Source organism: Ciona intestinalis, unplaced genomic scaffold (assembly GCF_000224145.3).
Source record: "Ciona intestinalis unplaced genomic scaffold, KH HT000089.1, whole genome shotgun sequence".
NCBI lineage: Eukaryota > Metazoa > Chordata > Ascidiacea > Phlebobranchia > Cionidae > Ciona > Ciona intestinalis.
The window spans coordinates 15,515-29,140 of record NW_004190411.1 but is presented as its reverse complement, the minus strand read 5'-3'; the positions used below and the strand labels follow the sequence as shown (position 1 = coordinate 29,140).

At 32.7% G+C, this 13,626-nt stretch overlaps 1 protein-coding gene across 1 annotated transcript; it reads left to right on the top strand.

Moving 5' to 3' along the window:
* Window positions 1–1,225: 1,225 nt before the first annotated feature.
* Window positions 1,226–8,259, top strand: LOC104266240 (VPS10 domain-containing receptor SorCS1-like). The gene is made up of 9 exons (XM_018815542.2): window positions 1,226–1,435; window positions 2,544–2,679; window positions 3,428–3,598; window positions 4,668–4,829; window positions 5,254–5,318; window positions 6,037–6,128; window positions 7,413–7,540; window positions 7,688–7,774; window positions 8,056–8,259. Exons 1-9 carry the CDS (start codon window positions 1,278–1,280, stop codon window positions 8,257–8,259), a joined length of 1,203 nt encoding a protein of 400 aa, XP_018671087.1. The 5' UTR covers window positions 1,226–1,277.
* Window positions 8,260–13,626: the final 5,367 nt, after the last annotated feature.

The following is a 13,626-nucleotide window of genomic DNA, read 5'->3' as shown; positions in this document are numbered from 1 at the left end:
ACGGTGTTAGCACGTAATCCAAAGCTCGTACGTTGTTGTGGATAATCGTGTTCTTTGTGGTGATTCAAATCTTTCTGTTACCCTTTGTGCAAAATATTTTGAAGTCCTGTATTATCAGGTAAAACTAGGGAGGTATGTAAGGAGAAAATACGGTTGTGTACATGTTAGAAGAACTTATCAGTGATTCAATCGTGTGCGTCTTTTCGAATGATGATAAAATTTTACCGCGATCACATTACAACCAATAGTCATATCGTTTAGGAAAATGTCGCAGTGGCTTTATAAATACTAAAGAACAGAATTCGTAGATCAATATGTTTATATACAAATTGTGCTGAAAGTTAAGCAGTTTTGAAAGTACAAAAATATAGATTGTTTTTTTATGTTACAGAACATCTGATTAGATTATAAGAGTGTAGTTGAAAACAGAAAAAAAAAGTATTCAGCCATTTAAATGTCAAAACAAATTTGTGAAACACGTTTCGATTTTCCCTTTTTGTAAATTTTGTCGAATCGACTGAATTCGCCGCGTTGTTATCACAGAAATAAAAAAAGAGTAGAACGCGCAACTGCCAACTGCCCAAAACCGTGATATATTCTTTTTTCTATTTACGTGACCGCCAACTCCGTCCCCATTTTCCTTCGTCTCCATTGTAAAAGATAGGCGCATAGTATTTTTGGAAGGTTTTAGCTGTTTATTTTAAAAACTATACCAACTATTCAAGTTTATTAGGCCAGTTTAGTTATTTAGTAGGTTAACGCTTACAGTTTACCACTTGTTGAGGAAATTTAATTATTTAAAAAAGTTAGTTAAAAATTTTAAACAAACGATTCGTAAGAAATATATATATATTAGAAAATAGTTGTTTTACACTATAACTTTAAATTAAGTCAAAAAACAAAGAAAAACTACATAAAACGTCATCGACTCCATTGAATACAATAGTAAACGGGAACGACCCGCAAAAGAGAGAGAGTGTATCACCTCACTCCTTTGCCGACATTGGAGATGCGCGTTCTATTCTTTTTTATTTCTGTGGTTGTTATTGCGATCTACGCGACGGGTTCGATTGTGACGTTTGATCAAATACGGGACTAGACAGTCGCGATAACCACAGACAATCGGGTTCACGATCGAGACAGTGTAGTAGTTTAATTTCGCGCTCCAGACAAAAGCATAACATCGCATCAAAGCTTGCAAGTCGAAAAGTTCAAAATTGTCAAAATTTTCAATTTTATTTTACAGTTTTTAGGGTTTCTGATATTATTTTTTTAATATGACCAAATGCAGTCTTATTTTCGTTTTATTTTTTATCATTTTTTGTTGCACGACCAAAGCAAAGATCCATTCAAGTCAATATTTAGATCGTGAAATTTCTCCAACTTTGATTTCACAAGACGACAATGCTGACAGTAACAGTTTACTTATGTCAAGGTATTTTATTTTTCATAAAATATGAAATTAGGTGCTGGTAAAGAGTCCTCCCCCCACGTTATCTGCTAACCTGTAATTAATAACCCCTAACCACCATCCTCTAACACTTTTCACCAGCCTAACCTGTTATGTACTGGAGGATTTTTCCCTATACTGCCTAAAATTTGTTATAAATAAGCAGTTTTTTAGGCTGCGGTAGTATTTTCATTTTGTTATAGTGTAAAATTTCCTATAAATCGTGGTTAAATAATAATAGTTATATTTATGTAGGTTTAAATTTTGAAGATTTTCCTATTATTTTAACAATTTATTTAACCATATTTATGGATTAAATTTTAAACTTGTACTGGTGTTCTTATTTTGACTGTGATTTTGTTTTTATTTTATGTTGTTTTATTATTTTTAATAACGTATTCTTTGTTTGTATTTGAAAGAAAAGTTTTTAATGGAATTTACATTTTATACTAAATTAATTTTATTTTACAAAATGTAGTTTGCAATAAATTACTCCTATTTTAAAATTTTTACCCCTTTTAAAGGTTACTATTATTAGAAAACACTTGTTCACACATTAGGTGTGAAACCCAATACACTGGGGACCTTAATTAATTATTTCCTCTATTGGCCACTTAACCATTCATTATGGGATGTATATATACTGTATATAGCTTTTCTATATATAAATGGTAATTGGGTTGTGTAGTCTCTGCTTTCATGCTGCAGAATTTGGAAAATTTTCTTTGTATCGGTTCCTGTACACCTGTTTATTTGTAGTTTGCAAAGGAAATTCAAGGTCCAAAATTCCCTAGTCACAAATATATATAATTTACATATACTTATAACCTTCGGAATGATTTTAAAAAATGTTAAAGTTTATGTGTTGCCTTATTTTGCATGGCATTTTGTTGTGATTGAATTTAATAAAGTTATATATATAACTTCATATTTAAAAACTAATTGTCTTCCCATTCCCATCTCTTCGATCTGGCAAGTTGCTGGTTTTAATAACAATCAATTAATTTTCAAGATAGTTTGTATTCATAAATTGTTTTCAATTCACAGTTTTTGGCAAGTTACATTAAAACTTTTTTTCACAATTTTTTTGCAGGTACAAAAGGTTTCTGTTGTATCGAGAGCGGAGAGCGGCCCCTAGTGGTCAAAAGAAGCTGAAATCGTATAAGTTTGACCTTAACGACACAACTCATAATCAAGCTCTTATTCACTGGTCGGGAAAGAACAGCTCAGTAAGTTTATTACGGATCTGGTGGTACAAGAAAACTATTTGACTTATATGCCAGTGTTTCCCAAGTTTTTCCATTTTTACCATATGCCAGTGTTTCCCAACATTTTTCTATTAATACCATAAACCAGTCAGAAACTGATACTACGAAAGCGTAACAGACAAAAATCAAATTCAACCAATTACAATTGGACTTGATTTTTGTCCGTTACATTTTTGTAGCACCAGATCCTTACTGTATTTCTTACATAAGAATTGTTCAACTGTATGAGCACCAGATCAGGGTCATATTTCCAAGGTTTATTACAGTTATGAGGTTTATTATAACCAGTTAATATTACATGAGCTACTCGAGTGTCAAGAGTCTCAAGACCAATGAATTTTGAATACAAGATATAATCAGATAACCATATATTTTTTTCGAGGATCGTTCAACTTCATGAGTACTAAATCAGGGCCAGATTCTCAAAATTCATTACAGTTAATACAGCATCCCATTATTGGCCACTTTGTTTACATTTGCCACCGTAATGTGTTGTTTGCTTAGATTAATGTTGTGTGTCTTGTCTGTAGACTTCAAATACCAAACATGCTGTTTACACACAGCTGTTATAACTTGACATCATGGGGTGTATGAATGTATGTCTGGTGTACACTCATGTTATAACTCAACAGTGAGCATGAGGTGGATGAATACACCATGTATAAAATCCTCACACGGAATTTTTTGAAACAAATTTTTTCAATTTCAGGTCATTTTCATCCTAACAAGAAAAAAGAAGACGGTTTCAGGCGGGGGAATATCAGATAGTTCCTTATGGAGATCTACTAACTATGGCAAGACGTATGAACCAGAATGGAAGAAGTTTGACAACAAGACCATCCTTAACAGCTACTTTGTTTGCCCTGGAAACATTTCTAAGGTAGTTTACATGATATAGTGGTGTCAGATCAGAAGAAATAAGGGGTTTCAAAAAAGAGTTTTTTTTTTACACTGCATTAATCAGTAAACATTATCAATTAGTTAGATTTGTTTCATAAGATCGCGTGTCCCTGCCTTCCCTGTGTTTTAAAACCAATTCATTTGTCGTACAGTGAGACATAGCTAGGTATTCAGTATAATTGTTAAATCACCCATCACCCATCAGTAACAGCCAATTTTAAAACATTGAATATTTATTGATATTTTTGAGATATACAATATTAGTGTTTACTGTTTATAAAAGTGAAAGTTAAAAGAAATGTTAAAGCAAAGCAAGCAAAGTGGTTTGGCCATTATTGTTGATTAAATGTTAAGATTTCAAATTAATGTCTCAATCCATTGAAAATCAATCGCTTAATATGGATAATGTTTTAGATAAATTTATTTTAAGGATTATCTTTTGAGCACTGCATTTATTGTCATGTGGTAAATTTGGTCAGGGTACACCTTATATTCGGATCACGGAATGTATATAACCGAAGCCCAGGGTGCTACCATCTACATTGTGGACACTTTATTATTAACAGAGATCCATTGTATTACGGTGAATTTGGTGAATCACACCTGTGACCTGGGATGTAGGTCCATTGCTCCAAACACTGTACCATTAACAATGGTCTATGGAAGTTCTGATTTTATTGTTCTTTAATGGTTCGTTTACTACCAAATGGGACGAGAAAGTAAAATGAAAGGAGACCCCATATTTCCTTTCCCTAACATATTACTAATATTATAACCTATATATGTACTATTTAGGCTATATAATACTCTAAATGTAATACTGTAGAGGCTGTATATGTTACCTTATCTCAATATACATTAACCCTCCCTAAACAAAAAAACATACAAAAAATTATATAACCATATTCTAATGCCTCCCGTAGATGAGTGTGAATCGTTGTTAATTGTTTAAAACACAATCAGGATATTTAAATATTATGTGCTAAAGATGTCCCATCTTCCCCCACCCTACTATATGTTACTTTATTATAACCTCCCTACCCCACCAGGTTATATTCATCGACACTTACAACAATTGTGGTCGCATATGGGTGTCTACTACAGAGGGTGAAACATATACACCATACATGCTATCATTCTCATTGGATAAGATAGAGTTTCATCCTGAGGAACAGGATTGGTTGTTGGGATATGATAAACAGGCTTCAGTGGTGAGTTTGTATAGCAAGGCTTGAGTGGCGACTATTCAGGGGTGTTTAGGGGGCAAAAAAATGGGGGTGTATGGTGGCAGGTCTGCAAGGGTGTATAGCTTTGCAAAGTCGACTATTCAGGGGTGTTTAGGGTCAAATTGTACCCAAACCATGATAAAGCTAAAATAACTACATAAGTGAAGTTAGGTTTTGTTAAATTATAACGAGAATCACGATGCCTATAAAACTAATAGTAATCCTATGTTTTACTTTGCTGTTGCTACAAGGCCTAATATAATTTTTTAAAAACAAACCAAAAGCTAAAGAAATGCTGCAAGCATGGAGTTGCCTAAGTAAAAAAACATTTTAGCTCAAAAATAATGTTCACTTAATATTAGTAAGCATACTATGGTTGTTTATTTAACCAATTTCCTTATGTTTATAGTTGTATTGTTCACAAGACTTGGGAAAAACATGGAGTAAACTGCAGAGTTATGTAACTACTGACAGGTAAATGTCATATCTATGTATTTGTTTGGTCTTTGGTGTATTACAAACTGTAATTGAAATAATATATATGTCTTTAATATAAATAATAATCATATATACATTAGAAATTATGTCTTGTAGTGCATAATTAAACTTTTTACAACTTTTTACCACCAAATAATTGTTTATGTCTTGTTATTGCAATTAAAACCAGTAGGTAAGAAGTTTATCCATAGTTGTTCTAATATAGGTAAAGTCAGTGCTTCCAGCATTTTTAGTTATATCACAATTCTTTGGTCGTTTTTTTGGGATTCTACTGTAAAAAGTTGCAGCTAAATGACAATATGTACTACTAGGTGTAATTTAGCAAAGCGCAGATTTATTGTTTAATTTTTGTATGTAATTAAGTAAATTAACAGATCTACTGTTTGCAATACATTGGTGTACAATGTATGTACTCCGTAGGTGTAAATTTTAACAACAGTTTTATATTTTAATATTTTGTATGTATTGTACATACCTATTGGTTGGGTTACCTTGGTTTAAATAATACATTTGTTTTAATATTTTAATTTCTTCAACATCTGTTTTATAATTGTGCTGTAAACCGCAACAGTGTTAAGCAGATTATTTTCTCAGCCATATTTTGCTCCATTTCTATTGAATTATAAAATATAGGTCGCTTTTAGTCAACTGTGATGTAACAATGTATAAGATAAAGTCTATTGTGATGTCATAGGTACTTCTGGTATGTAAAAGACGTAGACACAATTGAAAACAGCACAAGCATTGTTCACTTTGAGTACAGAGACATGGATGTCTTTCCAGGACGTAAGTGTTTGGTATTTAAGCAAACACATTTAACATATATATATAATATGTTATAGTTTCATATATGTCATGTTTTTTTCTGAATGAAATCGTTAAAATGTAGCTACTTTAATGCAAAAGTGTTTCTGATTCAAGTACACACATTTTATATATAATGGGGTGGGGTAAGACGGGACACCTTAGCCCATGATATTCAAATATCCTCACCGTGTTTTAAACAATTACCAACGAACCACACTCATCTACGGGAGGCATTAGAATATGGTTTTATAATTTTTTGTATGTTTTTTTGTTTACAACCAAATGGGACAGGAAAATAGAATGAAAAGGTGTCCCAACTTCCCCCAACCTATTATATTATGATTTCAAATGTGTATTTTTGGCACATTATCGTATATTATATCTCTAGTTTTTAATGAGCATTGGGTATTGGGAAAAATCAATACAGGTTCACCGCTATAACCTTCTATATTTGTTTATCACAGTCGGACTTCTTTATTAGACAGTTGAGTGACATAAAACCGGTTAAATTACAAATAATTGACCTTAATTTGACCCCGGTGTCACTATTGTCATTGTGATGTCAGAATCATGTATTTGTCTCCCGTTTGATTTAAATTATCTTCAATCTTGCTTTAAATAATATACATGGTTAGGTTCAATGCATTTTTAATGATGTTGTTTTAAACTAAATGAGTTAAATTTTAGATATTTTCTACTAATTCAATTTGATTACAAATAAAAATTTGGTTTTAGTTTGCTGTATGTATGTGAAACTAATATATACTGCCCTTTATGATCCATTATCAATTATAATGCGTATTTGGTTGCTTTCACTGGCTCAAATCAGTTATTTAAACTATAGCTTGGAGGCTTTTATTACACCATGTGTTTATAACTGTCAAGTGCCATAACAAATCAATGCAAGTCCTATGCGCTTGATTTTTATTTCGAATTTCGCGAACTTGTAAATTTTGAGGTTTTCTGTTTATTGTTACTTTTAATATTAATTTTAAGAGTTAACATTTAGACTTTACTAGAAACAGCGTTTTTGGTAAAAACGTTAATTAGCTTTTATCTGCCATCCAGAATGACATTATCAACATATATTGCCGGATAGCAGATGAAACTTTGAAATTAATATAAAAGTCCTTGACAGGGCCTTGCCTATATAGAATAGAATAAAATAAAATTAACCTTTGAGTTTAGGAGAACTTTTTGCAATGCTCTTTACATTCAAGCATATAACTTAGCATATAAAAATTTTATATACTATGTACTCAGGCACCTTCCTTGTGAAGTCTTGTTTCATTCCCAACTGCGATCCAACTCCATTCCAATTGCATTGTGATGAACTTGGTGGCATTGATAGAGACTCACTTGTGGTGCAGGATAACTACACCTTTGCGCAGGTACCTGTTCACTCTATGCTTAGGGATTGGACGGCACTCTGGAAGTTGGGACAATATGACAACAAGAAAACTTCTATGTTATTTTTAAATTTTAAAATATTTCTTTTGTTAATCGGTCACATTAAAGTTTTAATTATGATGTCATAGAAACCAGGAGCTCGTGAAAAGCTTTATGTTTCCTTCATGAGAGGAAAGTTCGTGAAAGCAGATTTTCCCGGGAATAATGAACAAACAGTAAGTAAATACATTTTTAGTGTGAATTTAACATGTAGATAGTAGGGTGGGAAAAGAGGGGCCACTTTCGCTCTATTTTAGACAGCTGTTAACTGTTTAAAACACGATCAGGATGTTTCGGATATTATGTGCAGTTTATACTGTTATTTATATCTTTTTATTATTATACACAACTTCTACTTTTCATATCGTTTTTTTGAATAATGTCACTTTTTACTTCTATAATGACTTCCGTAATATACATACAGTTATTTATATTATGTATGTGTGTTTTTATATAGGACTTCTATGTTGTAAGTTCAAATGGTGGAACAGTAGTGGTCGGTATCAACCATATTGACTGGCTGGCTCATCTTTTCTTCTCTGATATTACTGGAGTAAAATATTCGCAATCACTTTCGAACGTCCGTTATTTTGGAAGGAAATCTGGGACGGAGACTATTTTTAATGTGGATATTTATGAGGTAATGATGATGCATTGTTGATGTAATAATGGTATTTGTAGTGAGTGTATGGTGGGTTTTATGTAGGGTAGTGTATGTGTGGTTTTAATGGATTAAATAATAGCCTTTAATTGCTTGCACCACTTTTTACGGGTGTTTATATAAGTTAAGTTGTATTTGACCGACACTTCAGTATTTTTTACAAAACAAAAGCTTTGAATTGGTTGCACCACTTTTCACAGGTGTTTATATAAATTAAGTTGTATTTGACCAACACTTTAGTATTTTTGACAACCAGTTTTACAAAGTGTCAACAAAACAATAACCTTGAATTGGTTGTACCACAAGTGTTTATATATTACGCTATCATTGTCAAAGTATTGCAAACTGTAAAAATAACTTGCATACATTTTTGCAAAATTCGGCAATTTTCTGCAAGATTACACTTAGGTAAATATTATGCTTGGGGAGGTAACACCACCAAACCCTCCTGGGATTGGTGCCTATATTTCCGTTTCGAGTTAAAACCTCTTGTTTATTCCATAAGGGAATCGTGGGTTTGGCAGTTAATGTTGTTGTTCTTAATAAAAGCATGTGAAAGTATGTTGTATTCCCTGCTGTATACTTGTTCACACTTGTTTATTAGGTTCCTTATGAATACCAATCCTTTTCATATATTGGGCCATTACCCCAACATTGTATATTTACATTCTATTCTATATGGGTGAGGTTCTACAGTGAGGCATGCCATGGGACCTGAGATTTAAGCCAGTGTTGCCTATTACCCCAACATTGTATATGTACATTCTATTCTATATGGGTGAGGTCCTACAGTGAGGCACGCCATGGGAGGGACTGGGATTTAGACCAGAGTTGGCACATTACCCCAATAATGTATATGCACATTCTATTCTATATGGGTAAGGTCCTACAGTGAGGCACGCCATGGGACCTGGGATTTAGTCCAGAGTTGGCCTATTACCCCAACATTGTATATGCGCATTCTATTCTATATGGGTGAGGTCTTACAGTGAGGCACGCCATGGGAGGGACTGGGATTTAGACCAGAGTTGGCACATTACCCCAATAATGTATATGCACATTCTATTCTATATGGGTAAGGTCCTACAGTGAGGCACGCCATGGGACCTGGGATTTAGTCCAGAGTTGGCCTATTACCCCAACATTGTATATGCGCATTCTATTCTATATGGGTGAGGTCTTACAGTGAGGCACGCCATGGGAACTGGGATTTAAGCAACGGTTGGCCACTTACCCCATATATATACATTCTAAAAATATGCTGTATGAGAAATAGCCATAAACACAACCAATGTAAAACCTTGTGTATACAGAGTTGGCCTATATTAATGTGTTTTAATGGTCATATAATATACCATTTAGGACTTAGTAGCATATTGTTAAATCATTCAGTCATAAATTGTGGTTAAAGTAGTGGACTTTGTCTCAATAAGCCCACCTGCTTAGTGTTTATTACAAAAACCAGTGGGTATCAAAGTTATTTACAGTCACAGCGGAAAGCTGGAAACATTTGTTTTAAAAAAAATAAATTGAAAAAAAAAACGTTCATACTTAGTTCTAAAACAGAAAATTTTAAGTAATTACATTTTTTGCCGCATATATTTTGCCCAAATTCACTTAGGAAGTAATATGTGTATTGGAATTAGGGATGCACATTACAGAATTTCGAATCCATGAGATTCGAATCCTTTTGTATTCGAATCTATTTACGGGATTCGGTATTCTGTTTAATGACGTAATTACACGTCATCTCATATACTATATTAACAATTTTTGAAAGTTATTAATTTTGAAAAAAAATATTTTTGTGTTTGTGGGACTTTCGAGAGTAAACGTTTCGTAACGTCTTTTCATAGCCTGCTATACGTTTCATGACGCAAAAACTACCCAATAGTACAATTTTTGATCATTTTACAACTCAAGATCCAACAAGGCTGTTATGAAAGGGTCAATAAACTGACTTATTACCCCTAAGAATTTTGAATCCGATCGTCCTGTTTTCATGTTCGCTCAATCGTGACTTGCTTTGTTGGTTTTTGCCGAGTAATCCTTGGTTAAACAGCCGAGTCGTATTGTGTGTGACATTTGAAATGGACCGTGTCAACACCTGAATACACAAGTGATACGCTATGGGTTTAAATGGTCATTTTAATGCTAATTGAAATTAATGCTGATAAATACTGTAAACATTCACTTTTTTTTAAAGCAAGTTAAATTTACATTAAATAGAGTAGGTGATTTTTAAGGCATAGTACTGTTGGGTAAGATGGATGATGTTAGCACATAATATCCCATATTTCCTAATCGTGTTTTTGTCTACACCTGAATACACAAGTGTTATACTATGGGTTTAAATGGTCATTTTAATATTAATTGAAATTAATGCTGATAAATAAACACCCAAATTGTTTGTTTTTTATTAGCAAGCCAAAATTGACATTAACATTGAATTGAGTAAATTTAATGGCTTCGTAGTGTGGGGTGAGAAAGATGCATACTGTTATCACTTACCGCATAATATCCCATGTTCCTAACCGTGTTTACATGCCTTTTTACACTTTGATTTTTTACAAATGTAACATGTTAGTTTAAAACTAGTTATTTAGAACTTTAAAAACCATAAGTTTGTATGTAATATGTAACCTTGATTATCTATTCAACTCGTCAGCTTTAAATATTCATTCATAAAAATTGTTGGTATGAGTAATTGTCAGTGTGCGTGGTATTAACTTTAAAAGAGCTTACATTTCCAGGTGAGCAATCACCAATCAAGCTTTATCTTTTCCTGTATGTGTGTTGGGAGAATTGGGTCTCTACTCTGATTCATGGCGATGGTTTTGCTTAAAACTTGTGTTTTTAGGTTCTTGCTTCAATTTTTGGTTTATTTTGCTCTAAAGCATAGTTTTAAAATAGAAATCTAAAATATAGAATTGGGTTTCCGCTTTGTGATTCATAGTGTACATTCTTGTTCTTTTTCCTCTGAAACATTTTTGCTCTAAGGCTTGTGTTATTTTTGCAAGCCTGTTTTTACCAGATGCTCAGATAAGCTTGGAAAACATGCTTCGAATTAAGTGATAGTAAGAACCTTAATGGGCACTTAACACATAATCTTAGAACTATGTCATCAAATAAACACACCTTAAAATTAACTTGTAATAAATCTCAGCAATCTCAACCTAATCTGGTGTTCATAAAGTTAAAAAAGATTTAATTTAAATAAGACACTGACTTTTATATATTGGATAATTTATGGGCGCTACTGTAGCTATGTAGCATAGTCTAATCAAGCTTAAATTTATGTTAAAGTTAAATTTTCTAAACAAATTTTACAAAATTCCATGTAATATTTTATCATCAATGTTTTATTATAAACATGAAGTGTCAACCTAAACTTTCTTATTATGGATACTTTTTCTTTGTTATATATTTCACGCTTTAGCTGTGTAGCGTAGCAGTAATGTATGGTATCTGTCTCCTTCATTGTAGAGGGATAGGCATTTCCTGTGTACCCGTGTTAACCCCCGTTTATTATAGGGTAGTGTAACTAGTGTTATGTATCATTGTGTGTTGTTGGGTGGAAAATGAACCAAGTTTTGATTGTTTTTGAGCAGATTTTATTGTGTCTTTGTATTATATATATAAATATTGGCTTTTACATGTATTATTACAATGATCATGAGGTGTATAAATATAAATAACTGTCTGGTGTTTGATGTATAAGAAAACACAAATGTAGAAACATTATGTATGGTATGCAGCACCCGTGTGTTAAACCCCTTGGTTTTAATTGCCTCTATTTCCCAACCATAGAAAAAAATAAGTCCTAACTTGACAGTGAGCATGAGGTGTATGAAGCTACCATGTATGATGTGCAACACCCGTGTTTTAATTTAACTCTTGGTTTCCCACCCAAGGATAAACATGAAAGTATCCTAACTTGACAGTGAGCATTAGGTGTATGAAGCCACCATGTATGGTGTGCAACACTGGTGTATTAAACCCTTGGTTTCCCACCCAAGGATAAACATGTATTTGTCCCATTGTCCTGACAGCGAGTATGAGGTGTATGAACCCACCATGTATGTTACGTAACATAAGACATGACACACCTTTGCCTTCACTCATAATATAATCTTCTTGTTCCTTCTGTTTGTAATTAGATACAGGGCAATTTTTACAAGTCCTTTACTTGTTAGTTTGGCGTTATGTTCATATGGTTTGTTTGTGTTTATTAAAGTCAGTTTTATGTTCAATTAGGATGTAATGAAATGAAATTAAAGTAATAGTATTTTGGCGTTTTTCGATTTCAATTTAGACCTTGAAAACATACAAAGATTTTGTATGTGAGCTTGTGAATAAGTTTCTTTTTACACAAACACATGTTATCACTATTACATAGTTAATTAATAATTACTGATTGAAACTGTTGTAGCACATCTGAGTAATTTCACACCATATTAAACCACTGTTTGAATTATAATTGAAGTGATAACAAGCAAACTTGTATATACTGTTGTCATATTTTCATGCAACTCATTTCATGGCTATTTTGTAATGTATTATTCAATTATTAATTGGTGAAACTTTTGTTGCACACCTGAGTTATTCACACACCATATTACCACAGCCCACTGGTTGAAACTGCTGGTCTAGACGTTTGTGGGTTTATGAGCAGTGAAGCGTAACATGTTATTATGCGCACACAAAGTAATGGGAATGTGGTAGCTTCGCTGTTCACATTAATATTGACTCCTTTTATTGCATATTTGAGGGTTTTTTTATGGCAGGCCATAACCTTAATGTTGCATAGTGGGCCTGGCTACTTATCTTCCCTAGAACACTGTGCGTAAAATGTACTTTGTGTTTGCTTAACGCAGTGCAATTATTTAATACAGTGTAACAATTGAGGTTTTACTGTATTACGTAATTATGTGTTCCGAAGCTCAAAAGTTATATTTAATAGCCTACTTGTGGTTAAGAATAGTAGGTCCCAAACTTTGTTTGTGTATTATGTACTTGTTTTATTTAAGTTTCTTTGACCGTTTTTAGTAATTACAAATTTACAATGTCTTAAAACTCTTAATTTTTTATGCAATTTAAAAAAAAATCCTAGAAATTTCCAAAAAATTATGGAATTAAAGATATTTTTAAAAGTAGTTTCATTTTGTTAAAACAGTTACAATCTGTAGATCCCTGAACTTTACTGTGCCGTTTTCTTTTTAAAAAAAATGTTGATAAAAAATTGTAGTTAATTGTGATATTTCTTTTAGGGCCAACTTCAACCTACAAACTATTAACACCTGCCCCCCCCTTCGCCAGCTAAGGAAAAACTTTGGAGCAATTTAAAAAAAAAATAGTTGACAAATT

What these genes read in the sequence shown, in the direction of transcription:
- LOC104266240 (XM_018815542.2), top strand. Translation starts at nt 1,278, where the DNA reads ATGACCAAATGCAGTCTTATTTTCGTTTTATTTTTTATCATTTTTTGT. An exon ending in CATGGATGTCTTTCCAGGAC is followed by an intron (nt 6,129 to 7,412) that starts GTAAGTGTTTGG and finishes CTATGTACTCAG; the next exon opens with GCACCTTCCTTGTGAAGTCT. An exon ending in ATAACTACACCTTTGCGCAG is followed by an intron (nt 7,541 to 7,687) that starts GTACCTGTTCAC and finishes ATGATGTCATAG; the next exon opens with AAACCAGGAGCTCGTGAAAA.